This window comes from Dendrobates tinctorius, unplaced genomic scaffold (genome assembly GCF_039654945.1).
Source record: "Dendrobates tinctorius isolate UK_male_01 unplaced genomic scaffold, ASM3965494v1 ptg000022l, whole genome shotgun sequence".
NCBI lineage: Eukaryota > Metazoa > Chordata > Amphibia > Anura > Dendrobatidae > Dendrobates > Dendrobates tinctorius.
This window is the reverse complement of record NW_027361690.1, coordinates 94,090,129-94,117,181: the sequence shown is the minus strand read 5'-3', so window position 1 is coordinate 94,117,181 and position 27,053 is coordinate 94,090,129. Positions and strand designations below refer to the sequence as shown.

General features: G+C 39.8%; 1 protein-coding gene across 2 annotated transcripts in view; it reads right to left on the bottom strand.

The window, feature by feature from the left end:
- Positions 1-4,672: 4,672 nt before the first annotated feature.
- Positions 4,673-27,053, bottom strand: part of CORO2B (coronin 2B) — a 121,474-nt gene continuing 99,093 nt past the window's right edge. For both annotated transcript variants that reach the window (XM_073568950.1, XM_073568949.1), the window contains exons 4-12: positions 21,592-21,741; positions 14,686-14,850; positions 12,592-12,708; positions 11,487-11,591; positions 9,553-9,649; positions 9,319-9,431; positions 9,140-9,230; positions 5,912-6,048; positions 4,673-5,593 (exon numbers count right to left, since the gene is read on the bottom strand). In XM_073568950.1, coding sequence (XP_073425051.1) covers positions 5,462-5,593; positions 5,912-6,048; positions 9,140-9,230; positions 9,319-9,431; positions 9,553-9,649; positions 11,487-11,591; positions 12,592-12,708; positions 14,686-14,850; positions 21,592-21,741 — 1,107 coding nt within the window. In that variant the 3' untranslated portion in view covers positions 4,673-5,461. The remainder of the gene's footprint in view (positions 5,594-5,911; positions 6,049-9,139; positions 9,231-9,318; positions 9,432-9,552; positions 9,650-11,486; positions 11,592-12,591; positions 12,709-14,685; positions 14,851-21,591; positions 21,742-27,053) is intronic.

Below are 27,053 nucleotides of genomic sequence, written 5' to 3'. Positions count from 1 at the left end.
TATTTCAGTTTTTCTTTTTTAATAAATTTGCAAAAATTTCAACATTTCTGTTTTTTTCAGTCAAAATGGGGTGCAGAGTGTACATTAATGAGAAAAAAAGGAACTTTTTTGAATTTACCAAATGGCTGCAATGAAACAGAGTGAAAAATTTAAAGGGGTCTAACTAATTTCCGCACCCACTGTATGTGGTTAACCTAATAAGGACTAAGAAGTGTAAAATTACGGCGCTTGGTTCTGGGCATTTTAACTCTCACCATTGTAAATTTGTGGTGTGGTGTTAAAGCTCCTGCTTCTGAAATCTAGCAGGAATTAGTCTGGTTTCCAGAGGTCAGACATAGACGGGAATCAAGGGGAGAAGACAGCAGCGGTTTATCACTGCTTCTGTCTTCTAGTAAGTAAAAATTTCTCTCCGCAAAAATATGAAAATTCTTTTTCAAATAAAATACATTTGTTTTTCTTACATGAAAGAAAAACTAAAAAAAAAATACACATATTAAGAATATATATGACCGTAATAATCTGAAGAATACAAAAGGTTATTGGTGTGAAACCTAAACAGTGACTTATATATATACCCACACACGGTTGTGTGAAAGTGTTTGCCCCATCTTGATTTCCTATTGTTTTGCATGTTTGTCACACTTAAATGTTTCAGATCACCAAAACATATTTAAATATTAGACAAAGGTAGCACAAGTAAACATTTAAATGAAGGTCTTTATTGTTAAGGGAAAAAGAAATCCAAACCTACAGGGCTCTGTGTGAAAAACTGATTGCCCCCTAAACCTAATAACTGGTTGGGCCACTCTTAGTAGCAACAACTGCAATAAAGCGTTTTTGACAACAGACAATGAGCATTTACAACACTCTGGAAGAATTTTGGGTCGGGGTGGAGCTTCCACAGACCTGAAGGCCAGCGTTACAGGTGTGCAGCCTGATCTTCCAGACGCTGGAACAGGCCTGGGTAAGTGTCTTCTTATTTCACCGCTTGCTTCAGCAGTAGGTTCTTATCAAGGACAGGAAGTCAACTGATGCTTGCTCCCCTGTTTATTTCATTAGGTTTCCTGTCCTTGGTGGGCAGATCCCTCTCAGGTGTGCTGTCACGGGTGATGGGAAAATCAAATCAATATTTGGTATGACAACCCTTTGCCTTTTAAACAGCATCAATTCTCCTAGGTACACTTGCAAAGAGAGTGATTGAAGGAACTCGGCTGAGAACTATACGAGACACATCATGCTTACTTCCCTTTCAAATCAGAAGATGCCCAACAGTGCCATCAGCTCACAACTGGCAGCAACCAGTGAGAACCAGCTATACCCGTCTAAAGTTCGGTAAGTCTGGCCAGAAGTCTTCATAGAAGAATTGTGGCCAAAAATTATTCCATCTACATAGAAACCAGGAAAAGTCAATTAACTATGCATAAAAACATAAGAACTGGGGTGAAGAAAAATGGCAGCAGGTGTTCTGGACTGATGAGTCAAAATGTGAAGTGTTTGGCCATAACAAATTGCCATCTGTTTGCCAAAAGGCTGTAGAATGATATGAGTGTCTGTAGGAAACAGTGAAGCATGGTGGGCGATCCTTGCAACTTTGGGACTGTATTTCAGCAAATGAAGTTGACAATTTGGTCAAAATTAATGGTGTCCACGGTGTTGAGAAATACAGGAAGACACTTATCCATCATGCAATACCATCAGGGAGGCATCCAGTTGGTTCCTGAATGTAGCAGGACAATGACTCCAAACATACATTAAGAACTATCTCCAGCATAAAGAACCAAGAGTCCTGGAAGTGATGATGTGGCCTCCACAGAGCTCAGACCTCAGCATAATTGATCATCTGCAGTACAGGGTTTTTACAGGGTTCTATGCTGTCTATCATGATTTATATTTATGCTGGCAAAAACGATCAAATCATCCTATGAACAAATATTTTGCTAGTTCGGTGGGTGATGTCCAACATGTTTACATGGGCTAATAAGCAGGAATGAATATTCTTACAATTGTTGATTGATCTAAATGATTGATCAGGCTACGTTCACACGTCATGTTTTTGCTGCATTTTTCTAGACAAATTAAATGCTGATTTTACAGTACCAGTAAAAGCTATGAGATTTCGGCTTGTTTTTTAACAACCGAATTTTAGAACTGCAGCATTTTTAAAATCTTCATGTCAATTATTTCAGTGTTTTTTGAAGTATTTCTTTCACCCATACAAAGCAATGAGAAAGTGAAAAACCACTGCAAAAAAAAAAATGTCCATTTTTTGCGTCACCTTATCAAGCATGTACTGTAGACAAAGCACACATGAAACCCACAGCCAAAAGCGACGCAAAAAACGTTGAAAAATAGGCGTTTTAAATAGTATTTTAACTCCCAAGAGAGCAGGTTTTGGCTACAGAAAAAAAAGCAAAAAAATGCTGTTTGTGATCATAGCCAAATCGTGATTGGGTTTCTGACAGAGGTAATTTTCCTTTTCTTTATATCAGCTCCCAAGGAATCAATAATAAGGAATCAATAACAAGTAAGTATGCACGGGAATATGCTCAAGAAAATGTACTTGTTATTGATTCCTTGGGAGGTGACATGTTAGTAGATTGTGCATAAAGTTTGTAGGTCTTGACAGAAATCTGATATATTTATTGGGTAGTTTACACCAAAGTCTCTCATAAATGTTTGTGCTCAGTTAGGCCTACTGTGTATGCTATTTCAATATAAAGCAGCTGCCTGACATTTCTATGTCACTTTTATGACACTTATGTGTTTTTAGTGGCAGATCCCATCAACATTTGTGATTTTTGTTATTCTCTTGCACTCATCTGTAATCCTCATGTCAATCAAGATGATGTTTCTCCAGCTACTAGCACACCCAACTATCCAGTCTCCAGTCACAGAAGATGACCCCTCTTTGGACAAGTAGTGTACTGTTACAATGCAATACAACTTCTAAGTTTCTGGCACTTATATGGCTCTGCTGCTTGCTCAGCAGATTTTATAGCTCTATTCATTCTGACAAAATCTACAGTGAATCCTCCCGGACCCTTTGATGAATCATTGAGGTCCGTCAGGCATCAGTGGTATTTATGACTATCCTGGCAGGGTACTGTGGCGTCCATCATAAAAGGAAGCTACAAAATTAGTGTGAACATAGCCTTACATAATCACTTTCCATATGGTTAGATGTAAAATTAAATGGGTTGTCCCATGAAAAAGTATATTTTAATCAATAGATTTTTCCTGTAGAGAGATAATCTTATAAAATGTGCCTGTGCTAAATACTGTTATTTGCTGTGTCCAAGCATGCAAAGCTGCTCCAGGTCATTGTCGGCACATACCACAACACATTACCCTGCCTGTTTTATCACAGCAGCAAAGGTTTCTGCCACATGTCCAGACATCTTAGCTCACCAGAAATCAAGTTCATTTAGGAGCTCCAGTATCTGCTGAACATATATATTACCGACTTGATTTGCGATGAGCTCACAAGACTGGTGATAGGTGTAACGGGCTGGATGGTGGAACCACTGTGCCAAAGCCCAAGTAAGACCTGGAGCGGCATGACTAGGAGCTTCACCAAATCCGACCACGGACATGCGGCAGCTAACGACACTGCAGTCCGTGGAGAGACAAGGGTGGCGATCCAGGTGCTACTCCAGGACTGACCTTGGGTAGATGGTGGCTGACCCCTAGGAGTGGATAGCTGGAATGGGCCGGGGAAATGTCCAACAGATGCAGACAGGCGGAGATGACAGGAACCGCAAGTGCAGACAGGACCATTTAACAGACAGGTGAGCACTGACGGGTGCAGCCGGCTTGGCTGCCATTGAGGTGAGCACTGGTGTGTGCAGCTGGCTCTGCTGCCATTGAGGTGAGCACTGGAGGGTGCAGCTGGCTCTTGAGGTGAGCAATGGCGTGTGCAGCTTGCTCTGCTGCCATTGAGGTGAGCACAGGCAGGTGCAGCAGGCTCGGATACAAGTACGGGGACCTGAGAACTGATAAGCGTGTTAGGAACAAACAACATTGCACAGGCACCTCCATGTTGGAGTAGGCGGTTTAAATAGAGGCCTCCAGCCATTGGCTGGGTACACTTTAGAGGAATGCGTGTTGCCCCTTTAAGAAAGAGGAAGGTTGTGTGTGCATGATCTAAGCACAGTGCTTGGAGACCTGCTAGGAATGCGTGCACCCCGGGCAGCAACAGACCCAGAAGGGGCAGGACGGGATCTTTGGCGGTGTGTACGCTGATGTCTTTGCAGGGAGAGAGGGATTGTGGGCGCTACGATAGAGCAGGAACTCTTACTCCTGTGATAAAACTGGCAGGTACATATGTTACCTCAGAAAGTAGCAGGTGCAAGCCTTTGCCATTTCTTCTGTGTACTTACTTTATCATAAGTGACTTGTGCTTCCTCCCTTGACCAGGAGCTGTGGTATGTGCCAAACATGAACTGGAGCAGCTCTGCATGGTCCGACACAGCCATTACACTACGTTGCAGGGGCACATTTATAAGAATATCTCACCACAGAAACATTGTTTTTAAACAACCAATTTTGCAAGGTATTGTTATACTAATATCTGTTAATTAAAATGTACACAAAATCCCATACAAACATGCCATGAATTGTTTGTATCATTTTGTTATAAAGTTACGCTAGCTTTTAGAAAAAAAGAAGCACATCAGCGTTCAACCTTTATTCTCAGCATCAGTTACAGAACATTCTTTGCAGTAAATGTCCATGATACGTTTAGAAGGTTAATGATTTTAATATTTCACTTTTGCATAGAAAGTGATGATTAGCAATAAATTAAAGGCCAACCAGCTAGAGTCAGGTCCGGCGGATATAAAGTGCTCTACTGGAGGCGAGAAACATGGGCTAACTAGCATGGGAATGTGTGAAGGGGGATGTAAGGGATGCAGTTCAATGGGAAATACTACAGGATATGGGAGAATGACAATAGAGAATGCATCCGTAGAAGATTGTGGGAGAAGCTCCCTAGTGCTTAATTTCTCGATATTCATATGGCTTTATGGCTTTGTAAAAACCCCTGCTTCATTAAGGAGGAATCAGTCTCCATTGTTATTAGTTGCATAAATAAATATATCTCTCAGGTCTGGCCCCAAAGCATGTAAGAAGAGACTGAAAGAAGTTTTTACTTCTCCCACTATTCTTCCCCCTAAACCTTGATTGTGTCTTGTGTGAATATAGTTATTGGAAACTAGACCGGTCAGGATTTATTAAACGACAAGAATAGGAGGAGTTGGTTCCATTTGGTTATATGCAGGAACCCTGCTGGATATATGGATATCTGTGCAATTAGTGCAGTTGGATACACAATCCTTTACGTGCCTCGGCAAGACATTGGGAGGGCTAGTTAGTCTATATACAGAAACCTCACGGAGCTCTTATATATGGAGAAGTCTGTTCCTGGTACAATACAATATATCTGTAGCGATAATGCGGGTGGCTAGCTCTCTTTGGGACTGTTCCTCAGGTTTCTAAGCTCCAGTTCCAGTTGTCGGATGAGGAGGTCTTTCTGGGCCATCTGTTCCTTCAGACGTCGGATCTCCTCCTGCTGCCGATAGAACATGCGCAGCAGCTGCAGAGGATGGGAAAACCACAGTAAAAAATATGTTGAGTAGTGATTTTGTTAGTATACGAAGTGCGAAGAGTTAAAAAGCATTCCCCTCAAAATGTATAATGGCATCATTTTATCAATATAGTTCCTTCTTGAAAAAATTGACGCCTTTAGGCATAATCTTTACGAATGTGTGAAAAACATTAATGTAGCCAATTTACTAATTCATGAAAATAGTCAAATTGTCATCAATTTATCTCCGTCTCTCTTGCTTCTGCATAACTAGGAGGAAATGTTCATTAATTTCCAAAAACGCAGCCTAGAAGTTAATTCGCTTACTTCATTTTCTGTCCGAGGCGGCACATTTTCTAGTAGATCGATGCCATTTACCACCAAACTCTTATCTCTCACTGGGGCTTTAAATGTAACCTTGGACTCTTTCCGGTACCCCTCCTTCAGACTTCTCAGCACAGGATCTATTGAAAATGGTTTGATTACTCTCAGCCAGTTTTAATATATACATAAGTATCCTAGACCCTTACATTGAGAACAGGAGCCTTGTTCACATTGATCGAGGTAAGTTCTGGCAAATGTTTATTCCATTTCTGTGTATATTACATTTAAAATGCAAGTGGGCCCATCTTTAGCACCATTCAGACATGCTTCACCTGCAGCATTCATTTATGCATCTATTAAAGAGATATTCCCAGAATTAAAAAAGAAAGTTATCCCCACTGTAAGAAGGGGTAAATGACTGATCAGGCGGGCCCCCAACTGTTGGGACCGCTTTTGATCCTTAGACTAGAGCTCTGGATTCTGAGAACGCCGTCTTGATTGGAGCAGAGGAGCACATGCTCGAACTGTGCTCGATTCATTGTCAATGAGACTGTCGAAAAGAGGCAAGTGTCTATGCTCAGCCAAAAAGTGGCAAGTGTCTATGCTCAGCCGAAAAAAGGCAAGAGTCTATGCTCAGCCGAAAAGAGGCAAGGGTCTATGCTCAGCCAAAAAGTGGCAAGTGTCTATGCTCAGCCGAAAAAAGGCAAGAGTCTATGCTCAGCCGAAAAGAGGCAAGTGTCTATGCTCAGCCAAAAAGTGGCAAGTGTCTATGCTCAGCCGAAAAAAGGCAAGAGTCTATGCTCAGTCGAAAAGAGGCAAGGGTCTATGCTCAGCCAAAAAGTGGCAAGTGTCTATGCTCAGCCGAAAAAAGGCAAGAGTCTATGCTCAGCCGAAAAGAGGCAAGGGTCTATGCTCAGCCGAATAGAGGCAAGGGTCTATGCTCAGCCGAATAGAGGCAAGGGTCTATGCTCAGCCGAATAGAGGCAAAGGTCTATGCTCAGTCGAAAAGAGACAAGAGTCTATGCTCAGCCGAAAAGAGGCAAGAGTCTGTGTTCAGAAGAAAAGAGGCAAGTCTATGCTCAGCCGAAAAGAGGCAAGAGACTATGCTCAGCCGAAAAGAGGCAAGAGCCTATGCTCAGCCGAAAAGAGGCAAGAGTCTCTGCTCAGCTTCCTTTGGCAGTCCCATAGACAATGAAGCTGAGGTTGAGTATGCACACTTCATCCAAGAAGAGACTCTGTTCTTGCAATCTCTGCGGGTCATCAGTAAGTTATCTCCTAATATATGGGTAGGTGATCATTTTTGATTCTAGAAATACTCCTTTAACTTCCACAAAATAGGTAAGGTATATCGCCAGTGTTCAGGACTTGAATATAAATGATATTTCCCCTTATTAAGGAACCTGTCACCTGATTCATATTGCCCAAACTGTGGGCAGCATCATTCGTGCAGCCAGGTATGTTTTTTTCTTAAGCTTTAAAGATAACTTTAGAGATAACTGCTGGGCACTATAGGAAGAGACCACACTAGTTGGGCGCAGCTGCCAGCTAGCTTTTGCCAGAGGCACTTTAGGTAATTGACACGTCTCCCGCTATGGGAAACACCTGTCAATCACCTGCAGCAGCGCTGCAAGAAGCCAGCTCTGGCATCTCCAGACTAGTCTGGCTTCTATGGTCTCCGGACAAATCTTATATCTTCTCTGAAATCCTGTAGTGGCTCAGAGAAAAATATACCAGGCTGCAGTCATGTAACCAGGACGAATGATGCTGCTTGTGGTTTGGGCAACATGAATCAAGCAATGACCAGGGGTATTTTTGGTTTTGCATTTTCATTTTTCCCTCCCCTTCTTTCCAGAGTCATAACTCTTTTATTTTTCCGTCTATATGGCCATGTGAGGGCTTATTTTTTGCAGGACGAGTTGTACTTTTAAATGACACCATTGGTTTTACCATGTTGTGTACTCGAAAACGGGAAAAAAATTCCAAGTGCGGTGAAATTGCAAAAAAAAGTGCAATCCCACACTTGTTTTTTGCTTGGCTTTTTTACTAGGTTCACTAGATGCTAAATCTGACCTGCCATTATGATTCTCCAGGTCATTATGAGTTCATAGACACCAAACATGTCTATGTCCTCTTTTATCTAAGTGGTGAAAAAAAATTCCAAAGTTTGCTAAAAAAAAAAAAAAAAAAAAAAATGCACAATTTTCCGAGACTCGTAGAGTCTCCATTTTTCATGATCTGGGGTCGGGTGAGGGCTTATTTTTTCTGCACCATCTGATGTTTTTAATGATACCACTTTTGTGCAGATACGTTCTTTTGATCGCCCGTTATTGCATTTTAATTCAATGTCTTGGCGAACAAAAAAAAATGAATTCTGGCGTTTTGAATTTTTTTCTCGCTACGCCGTTTATTGATCGGGTTAATGCTTTTTTTATTGATAGATCGGGCGATTCTGAACGCGGCGATACCTAATATGTGTATGTGGGATTTTTTTTTTACTGTTTTATTTTGATTGGGGCGAAAGGGGGGCGATTTGAATTTTTAGGTTTTTTTAATTTTTTTTATTTTTAAACATTTTTTTCTTTTTACTTTTGGCATGCTTCAATAGCCTCCATAGGAGGCTAGAAGCATGCGCAACCCGATCGGCTCTGCTACATATGGGCGATGAGCAGATCGCCCATATGTAGCAGATTTACTGCTGTGCTGTCAGCGCCGACCACCGGGTGGCGCTGAAAGCCATATGCCTGGAACAACCATAGAGGTCTCATAGAGACCTCTGGTTGTCCAGGCAACATAACGCCGACCCCCGATCACGTGACGGGGGTCGGCGATGACATCATTTCCGGCCCGGCGGCCGGAAATGGTATTTAAATGCCCGCTGTCAGCTTTGACAGCGGAATCTAACTAGTTAATAGGCGCGGGCGGACGGCGATTCCGCTCGCGCCTATTGCGGGCACATGTCAGCTGTTCATAACAGCTGACATGTCCCGGCTTTGATGCGGGCTCAGCGCCGGAGCCCTCATCAAAGCAGGGGAGATGTCTGATGACGGACTGTGCACGTCATTGGACATTAATGGGTTAATAGCCCTGTGTCTCCAGGTAGTGATTTGAGTAATGTGTATATACTACCCTTAATAATACTATATACAGTAATACGCTACACAAATATATAAAACTGGCTGAAAAGTTTTCTATTTCATCCATATCTGTAATTGAGCCCTAGACTGTATTCACCTCTGTTGATGCCGCTCAGCCACTCGTTAGAACTTAGTGCAGGTTCTTGTCCTGGTGTCATAGGATAAATGTCCTCCTGATAAGTTTCTGACTATAAAAATAATAATTAAAAAATATATATTATTTTATGTGATGGCAATTGTTTGATTGTAGCACAACTACAGGTTATACAATCTTACCCTTCTTGGAACAATCATAGATATAGGTTCTATCAGGTTCTTCAAAGTGATGAGCTTGTAAAAGCGGAATATTTCACACGCTGACACATCTAGTCCGTGTTTTGGCATCACCCCTATTTAAGAAAAATATCCTACTGAGAAGATGATTGTCCAGGTAGGTTTTTTTCACATATGATATTTGTCACCATATTTAGCACTTCTGCTCCCTACGCAGATTACGGGTTTGTATCTCACCCAGTCCTTTCTGTGGTGCGGCAGAACGGAACTCCATTAGGTACGTCAGGAAGGGTTTTTCCAATGTTATTTCATAATATCGTATGTTTCCGTCTCCCTTACATAAGAAAAAGGGAAGACACTAATTACTATAAAAAGCGATGCCAGGGATGTTCTTAAACTGAAGGAATAAAGAGTGTATTAAGCAAATTATGGGTCACGGTAGAAAATTTATAGGTCTTCTGATAATGGTGCAAAACTGTGTCATTAGGATGTTTAAAGGGGTTGTCCATCTGTGAGGTCAAATTTTCTAATATATAATTACCTTGTAATGTCTTCACATCCTGCTCCGTCCAGATGTGTCCACATCCCAGAATTCCAAGCGGCGGAAGTTCACCGACCATCATATTGGGACACCCAAGTGATGGGTGTCTCAATATGGAAACGGCTGGTGGTACCAGCCTCTTGCGCGGTACCACCAGCAGAACACAGTTGCACCACACTCACACACACACACACAATATACGCCGTACGCACCACACACACAAACACACACTATATATTCCGCACGCACCACACACACACTATACGCTGTACACACACATACACACACAATGTACACGCAGTACGCCCCACACACACACACTCTGTATATGCCGTACACACACACACTGTTTACGCAGTCTGTACAAAGATGGCGGCGGTTTGATTAACTGCGTAAATTCCGCGCAGGCGCAGTGAATCATTCGGCTGATCCCAGCGGCAGATGTGCGATGTGTCTACAGGCAGAGGAAGCCGGTCACATTAAAGGGGTTTTCCCACGAACGAAAGTTCATTTTAAAAATTGTCTGTGTCTGACTGTGTGCGGAGCAAACCACATCTCCTGGGCAGGGGAGGAAGCAAAAGACTATACTAACATTACAGCAGGAGATCGCAGAGGATTCATTTTGTGAAGTAAAATATTTCACTGACTGTTTTTAAGCAATATTTTAACTCACAAAATGTATCCTCTGCGATCTCCTGCTGTAATGTCAGTATTGTCTTTTGCTTCCTCCCCTGCCCAGGAGCTGTGGTATGCTCTGTACACGGTCAGACACAGACAATTTGAGTGCACATAGGAAAGAGGACACACGGTGGAGACAGCTCAAACGAGAGAACCCATGAAGGAAGAAGACAGCACAGTGGTGGAGAGAGAGAGCAGACAAGGGGGAGAGCACATGGGGTACACAGATCACAGAAGAGATGACATGAGAGAAGACAGCAGATGGGGGAGAGAGAATCGTACACGGGTGAGAGAGACAGAGCACAGGGGGGAGATGTATCAAATGGGACAGCACATGAGGGGGGAACACAGTACAGGAAGGAGAGAGACAGCAGACAAGGAAGATAGCACATGGGGTAGACAGGTCAAAGAAGAGAGCACAGACGAGAGAAGTCAGCACATGGGGAAAGAGAGAGTGGATAGGTGGGTGAGCAAATGGGGGGGGATTCTCAACGCTGCAAAGCCTGCCCCCATCATGACATTACCGCCCTCCCGATGCGATAGCATTGGGCCTCCATCTAGTTAAACTTATAAGCATGTATTTGGGGCTAAAATCTTTTTTGCATTTCGCTTTCATTCAAAATTTTGTTTTGCTTTTACAAGCTCTTTGTTTCTCTGCGCATTCAACTTTGGTCATCAATCTGTTGAGAAGATCTCAGAAATAGGCAGATAGAAGACAGTCAGAATGAGCTCACTGATGGATTCCCAGTTAACCCAATCTGCAGCCAGCAATACACAGTGCAACATAAGGTATAGAACACAAGCGGTGCAAAATTTTTCTTGAAACCCAATAAAAAAAATTAATATTAGCCAAAAATACATGCATTTAATTAAGAAAAATTTGTCCCAAAAGGTGGATGGGAGAAGGTAACTAATATGATGGGAGAAGGTAACTAATATGATGGGAGCTTACCTTTCCAGCAAGATATAGCATGTGTGTGTCCATGTCGTAAAATGGAAAAAGCATCCCAGAAAGGCCATCTATTTCCTCTTCAACCATTGGCATTGACAAGTCCTCCTGAATATACCGATTGACAGAGATAGATAAGAATTATATACTGGAGATAAATGGGTTGTCCAAGATATCAAATAATCATGTTTTACATAAAGATTATGCTAACATTTAAAAAAAACCACACCTGTTAAAGAGGTGCTGTTGCCAGATTAAAAGGGATTCATGTTTACTCTTATTTTATTACCACTGCTCCCGTGAGCATTTTTTTTACAGAGATATGGACCATAGTTTTCATTCATCATCAAGGAACTCTTTTAGCCTACTCCAGAGCTGGATTCACATCCACACAGCTCAGTACTGACGAAAGAAGAGCAGTAATCCTTCATGCCTCTATGTGCTGCTTATAGCAGACATCATAACAGCGAGTCTCCACCCAGTAAGTCAGAGTGGACTGAAAACTGTGGATAACGCCAGCAGAGGGGAAAAGTGATGAAAAATATGGGATACCAGTCATATAATAACCAGATACAGTGTTATTACTTGTGTATACATGAAAGATTATTCTGAAAAGATAGCTGAAGTGACGGGCAGCAGTGGATATATCATGGGTCAACAAGTAAGGGGGCTCATTTCCACCTCTAATGTAGGTGGAACTCTGCATTATGAGGAGCTCTTGGGCTGCAAAGGGCCCGTATAGTGTACTTGCACAGGGACCCTTTCCTGTCTGGGTCCCCTAGTGGTGACTGGTAAGCTTTAATGTGATGATTAATAATTTTAGCACTTTTGTTTTTTAGACTTTTGAACAACTACTTCAAGTTGGCTATATATACAGACTAGGATCATCCATAGCAGATTAAGCTGGTAGATAAATGACAAAATGAATTTGCAGAAAGTGACAACTTTGCAGCAGAGGTCAGCCATTTTAAAAGGTCATTTAAATTAAATTTTAAGAGAATGATTTATCCGATATCAAAATCGATTTTACACTGAACTATATTGAAGGGTATATTGCAGTATTAATCTCAGAGAACGCGGCTTGTTGTAGCATCACAATTCTCCTCACCTGGTCCCACAATGCGATCTGTCTCGTGTTCCACCTGGAGACGCCTGTTGTTAGCAGACGTTTCATGTCTCCCAGGAAAACAACACGTGTCACCCTGTGGTTCTTGCAGTTTGCTGCCTAGTAACAGGAAGAGCAGGAGAATGAAGAGGATTCTATGAAGTATAGCATCTGGTGCCCTAGGATTGGAGGTTTCAAGCCCAAAACATTGAATAAAATTTACATGGATATAGGAAGTTATTATGTAACAACTAATAAAATGTCACTCCTGAAAGATGACCTATACTTCAAAATGTTTACCTGCTTTAAAGGGGTTGTCCAGGCTCAAAAGGAAAGTCTGCAATCGCACTATGACCCTATGACTAAGACTGAGAATGTGCAACGTGCACACTGTCACGATTTCCCTGTATTCCCTGTGTTGGGTGGGTACTCGTGCTGACTAGGCTCTTGCACATCTCTCAATTCTCTTCTATTGAGAGTAGCCGCGAGAGTCTAGTCGTCATGTGACCACATGTGGTAATGTGACCGTCCACTCGGGCAGGGAATACAGGGGAATCGTCAGACTCATGATACTGCCGTCTACAGTCACATAATCACTGCAGACTTTTCTTCCGAGTCTGGAAAACCCCTTTAATCGTTTCCAATGTATTCAGAAAGTCGGATCACTGAGCCTCATTTTTTATTCACAGGCATATCATCGCTCACGAACACAAGTGTCTGACACTCTAGCACTTTAGAGATTTTAAATCTCACATGTCAGTGATGTTTTTCACTTTTTCACATTCATAAAAAAACAAATAAACAAAAAAAAAACTTTTAATCAGTGGGCTGCATCTGTTTTCGGACAGTTTTTACAATCTGAGGGCGGATTTTTCTCATATACAACATAAACCGATGCAGTAAGAAGACAGACAATCCACTGATGCATCCTTGTGGTGTTCGTTTTTTAACTGATCCTTTTAAATTGAATGGGTGATTCCATTCCACAAAATGGACCAGAGGAGGCCATAGCTGTTTTTTTTTTTAAAGAAACGGAGGACGTAGTTTTCCTTTAAAGAAGCACTGCTCCTCCTCCCTTCAAAGTTTTTATCCTCTTAATATTTCACAATCATCATATTACACAGCACTGTGTACTTACCATTGCTCATTTTTGCCTTTCTACCCAATTTCTCTTATCTCTTCCATTCGGACACATGATTAAAAACAAACTAGCTGAAGCATTCTAAGCTCTATGTAACAGGATGTCTCTTTTCCCTGCACAAGTCATCATTAGAACAACAATCCTACATCACTGCAAAGTCCCTGTCAGGGGGTAAACAGGACAGTTGGTCTGGATATGAAGAGGATGTGGAGCTGGGACTTTGCAGTGAGAAGAATTGTAGTTCTAATGATGACTCGTGCAGGGGAAAGAGACTTACATAGAGCTTAGAAGGATTCAGGTACTTTGTTTTTAATCATGTGATGTCATATACCTAATGGAAAAGAGAAGAATTATCTGGGTAGAAAGGCAAAATAAGCAGTTCTAAGTAAACAGTGCAATATAATATGATGATTGAAATATAATAAGAGGATAAAAACTTGATGGGAGGAGGATGAGTGCTTCCACCGGTCAGAAACAAAACAGCTGCCATGTGAATAGCCTCATACCAATCTGGCAGTGTGCTCTCAGTGGAAAAACATGACAGATACTTTGGTGAATACGGGCTCATTCACATGTCCGACTTTCACGTATGTGCGCTATCCGTTCATGAATTAATCACTCTGTACATTGCAGATTACGGCTCATTTTACATGTCCAAGTTTGGTCCAATTATTGATGAAGCTCACATGTTCAATGAATGGGACCATGATGGGAATGGACAGCACATAGATGTCATCCTTGTTGCTTCCATGTGCTGCCTGTATCGGACACAGATGTGTGAATTCAGTCTTGTAGCAAAGGTACATGATGGATAGATATAAAATTAGGGGTGAGGGACGTGGTGCATACTTTGTCACTGTATTTAGTGCCCATATAACTGTAGTAAAGCACATGATATGGGTTACTAAATTGTGTAATGGATGAATAAGAATAATAAAGTTGTGATCTGGCATTACCTGCAGCACCCGTCCTGAGCGAGGTTCCAGCACACGCAGTTTCTTGTCCTTGCAGGTTGTGGCCAGTAGACTTCCATCCGTATTAAATGACATACAGAGGATAACGTCTGTGTGACAGTCTATCATCTTCACTGCTTCCCCTTCTTCCAGGTTCCATATCAGTATCTGAATAGACAGTTATTGCTCACACAATCATTCTGTTCACCATCAAGGAAGCTGAATAGTCATCACTATTGATGGATGTCCATTTTGTAATGCCGGCCCAGCTAATCAAAAGCCGTCTCTGGGTTCTAAGTAGGTAAGTGATTTACGAGCCTCCCGATTGAGACTGCTGACCTGACAAATGGATGAGAGTCCTCCAAAGCGACCCACACATCTCTACAACAACACTAAACTATAAGGCCCCAATTCATCAAGGTATTGTTGCCACAATTCTATCATAAAACACCTTGAAATTTGGCTAAATTTTTTGCACAATTCAAAGTTGTCCAAAAATGTTCTAGCTTTCAGTATTTTTACACCAGTCTTGGCTGGATCCATCAAAGTGGGCAGCACAGGATGGGGGGAAGCATGCCCCGCAAGTTTACCATTATTTACACCACTAAAATGGCATAAATCATGACAGAAATGTACGTCAGCATTATATTTCTGAGGCAGGTGTATGCCTCTCAATAAACTAAGTGCATCTTACACCAGCAATGTCTTAATTGGAGGGGTTTTCCATCGAACAAGGTACACTTTAATCAATAGATCTTGGCATAATAACTTCCACAATTGGATGTGTTTAAATAAAATGTTCCTGTGCTGAGATAATCTTATAAATGTGCCCCTGCTGTGTACTGTGTAATGGCTGTGTCTGACCGTGCAGGGACATGGTCTGATCATACCACAGCTCCTGGGCAGGGGGGAAAGAGTATAAAGACATTACAGCATGGATTACAAATGATTCTTCCTTTGAGGTAAAACATTGCTTAAAAAGAGGCAGGGAAATGTTTTACCTCACAAAAAGAATCAGCTGTGATGTCTGTATACTCTTTTGCTTCCTCCCTTGCCCAGGAGATGTGGTATGTACAGAACATATTCCTGTACGGTGAGACACAGCCATTACACAGTACATAGCAGGGGTACATTGTGGTTAGTTTACGGGGACCCCAGAAAAAAAATGACGTAGGGTCCCCCTGTAAATTTTAACGAGCAAAGGCTAAACAGAAAACTGTGGACCATGGCGTGGGACAAACGGATTGACGTCGGAGGACGGGTGAGGAATATTTTTTTTATTTTTTATAGTAATAAATGGGAAAATGAGGGTGGGATGTGTTTATTTCAATTAAAGGACTTTTTTTCTTACTGTGTCTTTTTTTCATTATTACTACAGGGTTAGTAATTGGGGGGTCTTATAGACACCTCTCCATTACTAACCCCTGGGCTTGATGTCAGCTGACAATACAAAGTTGATATCAACCCCAACCCTATTACCCCATTTGCTACCGCACCATGCCAAGTGGGAAGAGCAAGGCTAGGTGTCAGTTAGCCTGGGAGGGGGGCCAATATCCATGGTCCCTTCCATGGCTATTAATATCAGAACACAGCTGTGTGTTTATCCTTTGCTGGTTAAAATTTATAGGGGGACCCTACATAATTTTTTTTCAGGGGTTCCCCTGTAAAGTAACCAGTAAAGGCTTAGCAAACAGCTGTGAGCTGTTATTAATAGCCTGGGAACATTTAGGTCTAATAGCCCCTTTCCCAGAATATTATTATCAGCCCCCAGCGGTCGGCTTTCTCTCTGCTGGTTATCAACATTATGTGGGAGCCCATACCACTGTTTGTTAATTATTTTATTTATTTAAAAATAAGTACAGAAAAAAACCCTCAAGGCAATGGAAACCAGGGGAAGAGTCTTGAGGAGATCATTTGCATATTCCCAGTGCCTTCTGGGATAAGTGAAGAGTCTCCGCGAGCTCAACAATCACTGGGTTTTGGCCGTTGCAGCTGAAAAGAGGAAATCGCTCATCTTAAATCTTTTTAAGAAATCTCAAGATGGAAGAGGCCAGGAGCCATTTGGTGAGCTGCATTTCTTGCTACATGTTCACAGATTTACCAGTGGAAAAGCCAAACTTCACATGCCACAAATGCAAGCTTGTGACCCTGTTGGAGGAAAAGTTGCAAAATCTCGAAGAGAGGTTAGCTACGTTGAAGATCATTAAGGAAGGTGAAGAGTTCTTGGACAGAGCAGAATTATCTCTTCATGTTACAGAAAGAGAAGAAATTCGAAGTGCACCTGAAGAAACAGAGGAATGGAGACATGTGACCCAGAGAAGCAGGAGGATCAGGAGGCAGTCAGCACCCATACTGCTCAGGAACCAGTACCAGGCTCTCACGCAGGAAAACAATGAAGAAATACATCAGGATAAGACTTTGCCAACAAACAGCAACCTTGTACGCCTTCAGAGTCCTCCTGGATGGAGAAAGAAAAATGTTGTGAAGAAGAAACGGAGAGTGGTGGTCATGGGGGATTCCCTGTTGAGAGGAACAGAGGCCGCTATCTGTAGACCGGATATAACTTCAAGAGAAATGTGCTGTCTTCCAGGTGCAAAAATTAAAGATGTGTCTGACAGGATATCAGGACTCTTCAGACCTACAGATGACTACCCATTCCTGCTACTACATGTGGGGACAAATGACACCGCAAGAAACGACCTGGAAACCATCTGCAGAGACTTTGAAGACTTAGGCAAGAAAGTGAAAGAACTGGGAGCGCAGGTGGTCTTCTCTTCCATCCTCCCAGTGGATGGCCATGGAACAAGGAGGTGGAATAAGATTCTGCAGGTGAACAACTGGCTACGTCGATGGTGCCGTCAGCAACGATTTGGATTTCTGGATCACGGAGTGAACTACTTATACGATGGACTACTTGCTAGAGATGGGGTGCACCTTACGAAGACTGGAAAGCATGTATTTGGAAGTCGCCTTGCTACACTTGTAAGGAGAGCTTTAAACTAGAACAACATGGGAAGGGAAGCAAAAGACCAGAAAAAGCCATACACCTGACAAATGCTATTGAGAACTCTGCTATTAGAAGTGGAAAGGAAGAACAAAGACGAAAGAATCTAATTAATAAAAATATTGGAGAAAGAGAAACCAATCACAAACTAAAATGTTTCTATACTAATGCACAAAGCATGGGCAACAAACAAGGAGAATTGGAACTACTAACACAGGAAAAGAAATATGATGTCATTGGAATCACTGAAACTTGGTGGGACAATACACATGATTGGAATACAAGACTAGAAGGATACAACTTATTTGCAAGAAACAGACTTGATAAACGAGGAGGGGGTGTCGCATTGTATGTTAGAAATGCGTATATCTGCACAGAGATTGAAGCTTCAGAGACTGGGAGTTCTGTGGAAACTGTTTGGGTAAGAATACAAGGACAGAACAATGGAAAGGACACCATTGTAGGCATTTACTACAGGCCGCCTGTGCAAGCTGAAGATATGGATGAACTCTTTATGCATCAAATGGCCAAGTTCTCCAAAAAATATGACATAGTTGTCATGGGAGATTTCAACTATCCAGACATTTGTTGGGAATCTCTCTCAGGCAAAACTAACAGGTCAAGGAAATTCTTATCCTCTCTTGCTGACAACTTTATCTTCCAAAAGGTAAAGGAGAAAACAAGGGGAACTGCTACCTTGGATCTAATCCTTATAAACAGGGAGGAAATGGTTGAGGAGGTAAAAGTGGCTGGGACCCTAGGAGGTAGCGACCATGCTATTTTAGAATTTTGGATAACTAGAGGCGGAAGACCTGTGAAGACTCAGACGTCAAGGTTAGATTTCAGAAAGGCAGATTTTAAGGGATTCAGAAAGAGAATTGGAGGGATCCAATGGCTGGATATCCTTAAAGACAAAAATGTCCAGGAAGGATGGGAAATCTTGAAAAATGAAATTCTCAAAGCACAGTTGTTAACAATTCCGAAAAGAGGGAAGAATAGGAAGCATTTAAGGAAACCAGGATGGATGAACACAGAACTTAAGCACATGCTAAAAAGGAAGCAAAAAATGTTTATAAAATGGAAAGAAGGAGGCATATCTAAAGAAGAATATAATGCTGTCTGCAGAACCTGCAAGGCACAAATCAGATTATCTAAAGCTGAAAATGAATTGAGGCTTGCAAGAGATGTCAAAAGCAATAATAAAGGATTTTGGGGATATGTCAAAAGTAAAAGAAAAGTCAAAGATGCTATAGGATTTTTACAGGATGAAAATGATGAAATGGTAAGACAGGATGTTGAGAAGGCTGAACTTTTAAATTCCTATTTTGCATCTGTTTTCTCTCAGAAAGGAAATGTAACATCAACTGTTATTCACTGTCCTATTAAGGGAATAGAAGAATCCAGGATATCTATAAACAGAAAGATAGTGAGGAAACACTTAGCTAACCTAAATGTATTCAAGTCTCCAGGTCCAGATGAATTACACCCCAGAGTACTGAAGGAGATAGCAGAAGAAATTTTTGAACCCCTCTCCATAATCTTTGAAGATTCTTGGAGAACAGGAGAAGTGCCAGAAGACTGGAGAAGAGCAAATGTTGTTCCTATCTTCAAAAAGGGGAAGAAGGTGGACCCAGGCAACTATAGGCCGGTGAGTCTGACTTCTATACCAGGAAAGATCTTTGAACAAATTATTAAACAACATGTATGTCAATACCTGGATAAGAATGAAGTGATTAAACAGAGTCAGCATGGGTTTGTAACTAATAAGTCATGTCAGACTAATTTAATTTCCTTCTATGATGGTATTACTGATTGGGTGGATCAAGGAAATGCTGTAGATATAGTATATCTTGACTTCAGCAAAGCATTTGACAAAGTCTCTCATACAATCCTTATTGAAAAAATGACTAAGTATGGAATGGACAAGGCAACTGTTAGGTGGATTCATAACTGGCTTAGTGATCGGACCCAAAGAGTGGTCGTAAATGGCTGCACATCCAGTTGGAAGAATGTCTCAAGTGGGGTACCACAGGGCTCTGTCCTGGGCCCTGTATTGTTCAACATCTTTATCAACGATTTAGATGAAGGAATTGAGGGTAAACTGATTAAATTTGCTGATGACACAAAGCAAGGAGGGATAGCTAATACTAGAGAAGAGAGAGAGAGGATTCAAAAAGATTTAAATAAACTGGAGAAGTGGGCAGCAACTAACAGAATGGTTTTTAACAGGGAGAAATGCAAAGTACTACATCTGGGCAATAAAAATGAAAAAAGCATATATAGAATGGGAGGAATAGGGCTAAGTGACAGCACATGTGAAAAAGACTTGGGTATACTAATAGATCACAGACTGAATATGAGTCAACAGTGTGATGCAGCAGCAAAAAAGGCAAATGCAATTCTAGGATGTATTAACAGAAGCATACAGTCTAGATCACGTGAAGTCATTATTTCCCTCTACTCCTCTTTGGTCAGACCTCATCTGGAATATTGTGTCCAATTTTGGGCACCACATTTTAAAAAAGACATCAACAAACTGGAGCAAGTTCAGAAAAGAGCGACCAGAATGGTGACCGGTCTGCAAACCCTGTCTTATGAGGAAAGGTTGCAGGATTTGGGAATGTTTAGTTTGCAAAAGAGAAGACTGAGAGGAGACTTAATAGCTGTCTACAAATATCTAAAGGGCTGTCACATTGTAGAAGGATCAACTTTATTCTCATTTGCACAAGGAAAGACTAGAAGCAATGGGATGAAGCTGAATGGGAGGAGACACAGATTAGATATTAGAAAAAACTTTTTGACAGAGTGATCAATGAGTGGAACAGGCTGCCACGAGAAGTGGTGAGTTCTCCTTCAATGGAAGTCTTCAAACAGAGGCTGGACAGACATCTAACTGGGATGATTTAGCGAATCCTGCTTTGAGCAGGGGGTTGGACCAGATGGCCCAGGAGGTCCCTTCCAACTCTACGATTCTATGATTCTATGATTATATAGCACACTGACATAGTTCTATCTTTGAACATCTTTAATACATAACACGCTTTAATTTCTATGCTGCATTTCATTCCATATGTGTCACACTGACAGCATATGGACGTAGGAATCTCACACAGATGTCAAATACATACATATGGATGGCACACGGATCTCACCAGTCCTGTATTTTCCTGCAGCAAAATCACCAGGACGTGTGAGGGAGGCCTAAGGCAAATTTGACCCTTGTGATGCCATACTAAACAAAGTTTCCTCTCAAACCATTGTTTTTAAGTATCTGATTAATGGGTATGGACACTTTTTGGAACTTTTTTGTTACTTAAATGCATGTATTTTGGGGGTGAAAATCATTTTTGCAATTGGATTTCATGAAAATTTGGATGATTTCTGCCCACAAAGCGCAATCTCAACCTTGATGTGGTCTGCAGGCATAAATCAATACCGATGAGCACAGAAAAAAACAGAAAAATTAAGACTCTACTTACACTGAAAGGTTATTATGAACAAGTGTGTGAACAGAGCCACGGCAGCCTCTGCAGACTGAATACTCTACAACAATTCGCTCAGTGTGCGTCATTTTCTGCGGTCTGCCTGTGTAAACAGGCGATTAAAGAGGTTTACCGATCGGCAGGCATTTGGTGCCACCGGTCATTCCATGTAAACGAACCCTTAAAAACTCTCAGAAGGAGTTCAATGATGGATTGTTCAATCACTTATTCTGCAACCAACTATGAGCAGGAAAAACAGAGACTATAAAAAGAAACAGTGCAATGTTTTTAATGCAACCCAATTGTAAAAATTATTTTTACATGTATTTAGGTAAAAAAAAAAAATGCCCCTAAGGTGCCCACTTTCTTCACATTCATCTGAAATAAAAAAAAAACAAAACTATAGACGGAGATCTTACTGACCTTGTAGTCATACCCAGCGCTGAACAGTATATTGTTAGCAGTAGGGTGCCATTCTATGAGTCCCACTCGTCGACTGTGTCCGTAGAGCTCCAATACTGCTTCAGTCATGTTCCTCTTGAGTCCGCCATCTGGAATTTCCCATATCCTCACCTTAGGAAGGGATGTCATTTTAGTTAATTTTATTCAAAGGGAACCTGTTATCAGATCCAAATACTGTGCAGTCAGTGTGAACCAGAGCCTAGCTCTGTGATTTCAGCTTTGTATGTTTTAGGCAATGTTCCCACCATCAGTATTTGGTCAGCATTTTACCTCAGTATTTGTAATCCAAAATTAGGAGTGGGTGATAATACAGAAGTGGTGACGGGTTTCTATTATTCTTTTCCTCTTATTGTTCAGAATTTTACCTCAGTATTTGTAAGTCAAAACCAGGAGAGGAACAAATACTGAATGTTTGCTGACTGACGCCCCCTTGGAAGAAGCGACATCAGCGAAACTCGCGTCGGGGTCCTCATCTCCGTGGCACCATTCACAGGTATACGCTGTACGTTTTTACCGATAGCCTCTTGGCTAATCTATTAATAATGGCCCTTACCTCTATATCCCATAGCACTTTGCATGGCACTACTGTGTTCATTTAGGGAAATCACCCGGGTATACTGTATCAGTTAACTTTAGCACAACATATATACATTTTTACTCAGCACTAATGCACTTTCATGTGACTTCATGAAATACGGCACTTTATATTTTGGCACAATGCACTTTGCATGGTATATTGTAATTTATCATTAACCTTAGACAATTTTAAGTCCACTACCGTCATATCCACATGGATTTATTGTTGCTATATTAGTGGTCATGGTTCTGGTCTATCACTAACGCAGTGTTTTTTTGTTGCTGTGCATACCTGCTCACTTGATTCTACTTTCATGGTGCATTAATGCTGTGTTTTAATTGCTGTGTATACCTGTTCACTTGATTTTACTTTTATGGTGCATGGAGCACACTCTGCCTTGTTCAATATTATTCTTTTCACATGATTTACTTCATTTTAAATTGTGATTAATAAAACTTATAAATTTTATTTTGTCTGGTACTTCCTTTCTCTTGGGTCTATATATTTCGTTTGGAAGTTGACAATTAATTTTGGTCTTTCTTTTGGGTTTCGCCTGTGGATCAGGCAGCATGAATATGATGGAAGGATCCCTTTAGTTATGTGTCAAAATTACAATAAAATACCAGTTTACACTGCCATATAATGGCATATAAAGTGATAAATTAACTTGGTGTTTACCGTGGTACTTAGAGGCCACCCAGCTATCCATAAGTATGCTGTGGAAATACACCACCTTGGGAGATACAGAGCCATATAACCTACTCATTGACATCAGTGGGGCTTCTACCTTGCAGCTGCAGTGAGCAATGACCTGGTTTAGGGCATCAGATGTCATTATAGATTAGTAGGACTTTTCAGAAGTCTCAACAGAAAGCAGATAACTCTTTTGAACAGAATTTGTCAGCTCCGATTTGTCTGTTTTATGTCAGTCTGATATGTCTGTTTTATGTCATTCTGATATATGTTTTATGTCAGTCTGATATGTCTGTTTTATGTCATTCTGATATGTGTTTTATGTCAGTCTGATATGTCTGTTTTATGTCATTCTGATATATCTGTTTTATGTCAGTCTGATATATCTGTTTTATGTCATTCTGATATATCTGTTTTATGTCATTCTGATATATCTGTTTTATTTCAGTCTATGTCTGTTTTATGTCAGTCTGATATGTCTGTTTTATGTCATTCTGATATATCTGTTTTATGTCAGTCTGATATATCTGTTTTATGTCAGTCTTATATGTCTGTTTTATGTCATTCTGATATATCTGTTTTATGTCAGTCTGATATATCTGTTTTATGTCAGTCTGATATGTCTCATTCTGATATATCTGTTTTTTGTCAGTCTGATATCTGTTTTATGTCAGTCTGATATGTATGTTTTATGTCAGTCTGATATATCTGTTTTATGTCAGTCTGATATGTGTTTTATGTCAGTCTGATTTGTCTGTTTTATGTCAGTCTGATATGTCTGTTTTATGTCAGTCTGATATATATGTTTTATGTCAGTCTGATATATCGGTTTTATGTCAGTCTGATATCTGTTTTATGTCAGTCTGATATGTCTATGTCTGTTTTATGTCAGTCTGATATGTCTGTTTTATGTCAGTCTGATATGTCTGTTTTATGTCAGTCTGATATGTCTGTTATGTCAGTCTGATATGTCTGTTTTATGTCAGTCTGATATGTCTGTTTTATGTCAGTCTGATATGTCTGTTTTATGTCAGTCTGATATGTCTGTTATGTCAGTCTGATATGTCTGTTTTATGTCAGTCTGATATGTCTGTTTTATATCAGTCTTATATGTCTGTTTTACGTTGGTCTGATATATCTGGTTTTTGTCAGTCTGATATATCTGTTTTTTGTCAGTCTGATATATCTTTTTTATGTCAGTCTGATATGTATGTTTTATGTCAGTCTGATATATCTGTTTTATATCAGTCTTATATGTCTGTTTTATGTCAGTCTGATATGTATGTTTTATGTCAGTCTGATATGTCTGTTTTATGTCAGTCTGATATGTCTATGTCTGTTTTACGTCAGTCTGATATATCTGTTTTATGTTGTTCTGATATATCTGTTTTATGTCAGTCTGATATGTATGTTTTATGTCAGTCTGATATATCTGTTTTATGTCAGTCTGATATATCTGTTTTTTGTCAGTCTGATATATCTGTTTTATGTCAGTCTGATATGTATGTTTTATGTCAGTCTGATATATCTGTTTTTTGTCAGTCTGATATATCTGTTTTATGTCAGTCTGATATATCTGTTTTATGTCAGTCTGATATGTATGTTTTATATCAGTCTGATATGTCTGTTTTATGTCAGTCTGATATGTATGTTTTATATCAGTCTGATATATCTGTTTTTTGTCAGTCTGATATATCTGTTTTATGTCAGTCTGATATGTATGTTTTATGTCAGTCTGATATATCTGTTTTATATCAGTCTTATATGTCTGTTTTATGTCAGTCGGATATGTATGTTTTATGTCAGTCTGATATGTATGTTTTATGTCAGTCTGATATGTCTGTTTTATGTCAGTCTGATATGTCTATGTCTGTTTTACGTCAGTCTGATATATCTGTTTTATGTTGTTCTGATATATCTGTTTTTTGTCAGTCTGATATATCTGTTTTATGTCAGTCTGATATGTATGTTTTATGTCAGTCTGATATGTCTGTTTTATGTCAGTCTGATATGTCTATGTCTGTTTTACGTCAGTCTGATATATCTGTTTTATGTTGTTCTGATATATCTGTTTTTTGTCAGTCTGATATATCTGTTTTATGTCAGTCTGATATGTATGTTTTATGTCAGTCTGATATGTCTGTTTTATGTCAGTCTGATATATATGTTTTATGTCAGTCTGATATATCGGTTTTATGTCAGTCTGATATATCGGTTTTATGTCAGTCTGATATGTCTATGTCTGTTTTATGTCAGTCTGATATGTCTGTTTTATGTCAGTCTGATATGTCTGTTATGTCAGTCTGATATGTCTGTTTTATGTCAGTCTGATATGTCTGTTTTATGTCAGTCTGATATGTCTGTTATGTCAGTCTGATATGTCTGTTATGTCAGTCTGATATGTCTGTTTTATGTCAGTCTGATATGTCTGTTTTACTTCAGTCTGATATGCCTGTTTTATATCAGTCTTATATGTCTGTTTTACGTTAGTCTGATATATCTGGTTTTTGTCAGTCTGATATATCTGTTTTATGTCAGTCTGATATGTATGTTTTATGTCAGTCTGATATATCTGTTTTATATCAGTCTTATATGTCTGTTTTATGTCAGTCGGATATGTATGTTTTATGTCAGTCGGATATGTATGTTTTATGTCAGTCTGATATATCTGTTTTATGTCAGTCTTATATGTCTGTTTTATGTCATTCTGATATATCTGTTTTATGTCAGTCTGATATATCTGTTTTATGTCATTTTGATGTATCTGTTTTATGTCAGTCTGATATGTCTGTTTTATGTCATTTTGATGTATCTGTTTTATGTCAGTCTGATATGTATGTTTTATGTCAGTCTGATATATCTGTTTTATGTCAGTCTGATATGTGTTTTATGTCAGTCTGATATGTCTGTTTTATGTCAGTCTGATATGTCTGTTTTATGTCAGTCTGATATGTCTGTTTTATGTCAGTCTGATATATATGTTTTATGTCAGTCTGATATATCGGTTTTATGTCAGTCTGATATCTGTTTTATGTCAGTCTGATATGTCTATGTCTGTTTTATGTCTGTCTGATATGTCTGTTATGTCAGTCTGATATGTCTGTTTTATGTCAGTCTGATATGTCTGTTTTATGTCAGTCTGATATGTCTGTTTTATGTCAGTCTGATATGTCTGTTATGTCAGTCTGATATGTCTGTTTTATGTCAGTCTGATATATCTGTTTTATGTTGTTCTGATATATCTGTTTTTTGTCAGTCTGATATGTATGTTTTATGTCAGTCTGATATATCTGTTTTATGTCAGTCTGATATGTATGTTTTATATCAGTCTGATATGTCTGTTTTATGTCAGTCTGATATATCGGTTTTATGTCAGTCTGATATCTGTTTTATGTCAGTCTGATATGTCTATGTCTGTTTTATGTCTGTCTGATATGTCTGTTATGTCAGTCTGATATGTCTGTTTTATGTCAGTCTGATATGTCTGTTTTATGTCAGTCTGATATGTCTGTTATGTCAGTCTGATATGTCTGTTTTATGTCAGTCTGATATATCTGTTTTATGTTGTTCTGATATATCTGTTTTTTGTCAGTCTGATATGTATGTTTTATATCAGTCTGATATATCTGTTTTATGTCAGTCTGATATATCTGTTTTATGTCAGTCTTATATGTCTGTTTTATGTCATTCTGATATATATGTTTTATGTCAGTCTGATATATCGGTTTTATGTCAGTCTGATATCTGTTTTATGTCAGTCTGATATGTCTATGTCTGTTTTATGTCTGTCTGATATGTCTGTTATGTCAGTCTGATATGTCTGTTTTATGTCAGTCTGATATGTCTGTTTTATGTCAGTCTGATATGTCTGTTTTATGTCAGTCTGATATGTCTGTTTTATGTCAGTCTGATATATCTGTTTTATGTTGTTCTGATATATCTGTTTTTTGTCAGTCTGATATGTATGTTTTATATCAGTCTGATATATCTGTTTTATGTCAGTCTGATATATCTGTTTTATGTCAGTCTTATATGTCTGTTTTATGTCATTCTGATATATCTGTTTTATGTCAGTCTGATATATCTGTTTTATGTCATTCTGATATATCTGTTTTATGTCAGTCTGATATGTCTGTTTTATGTCATTTTGATG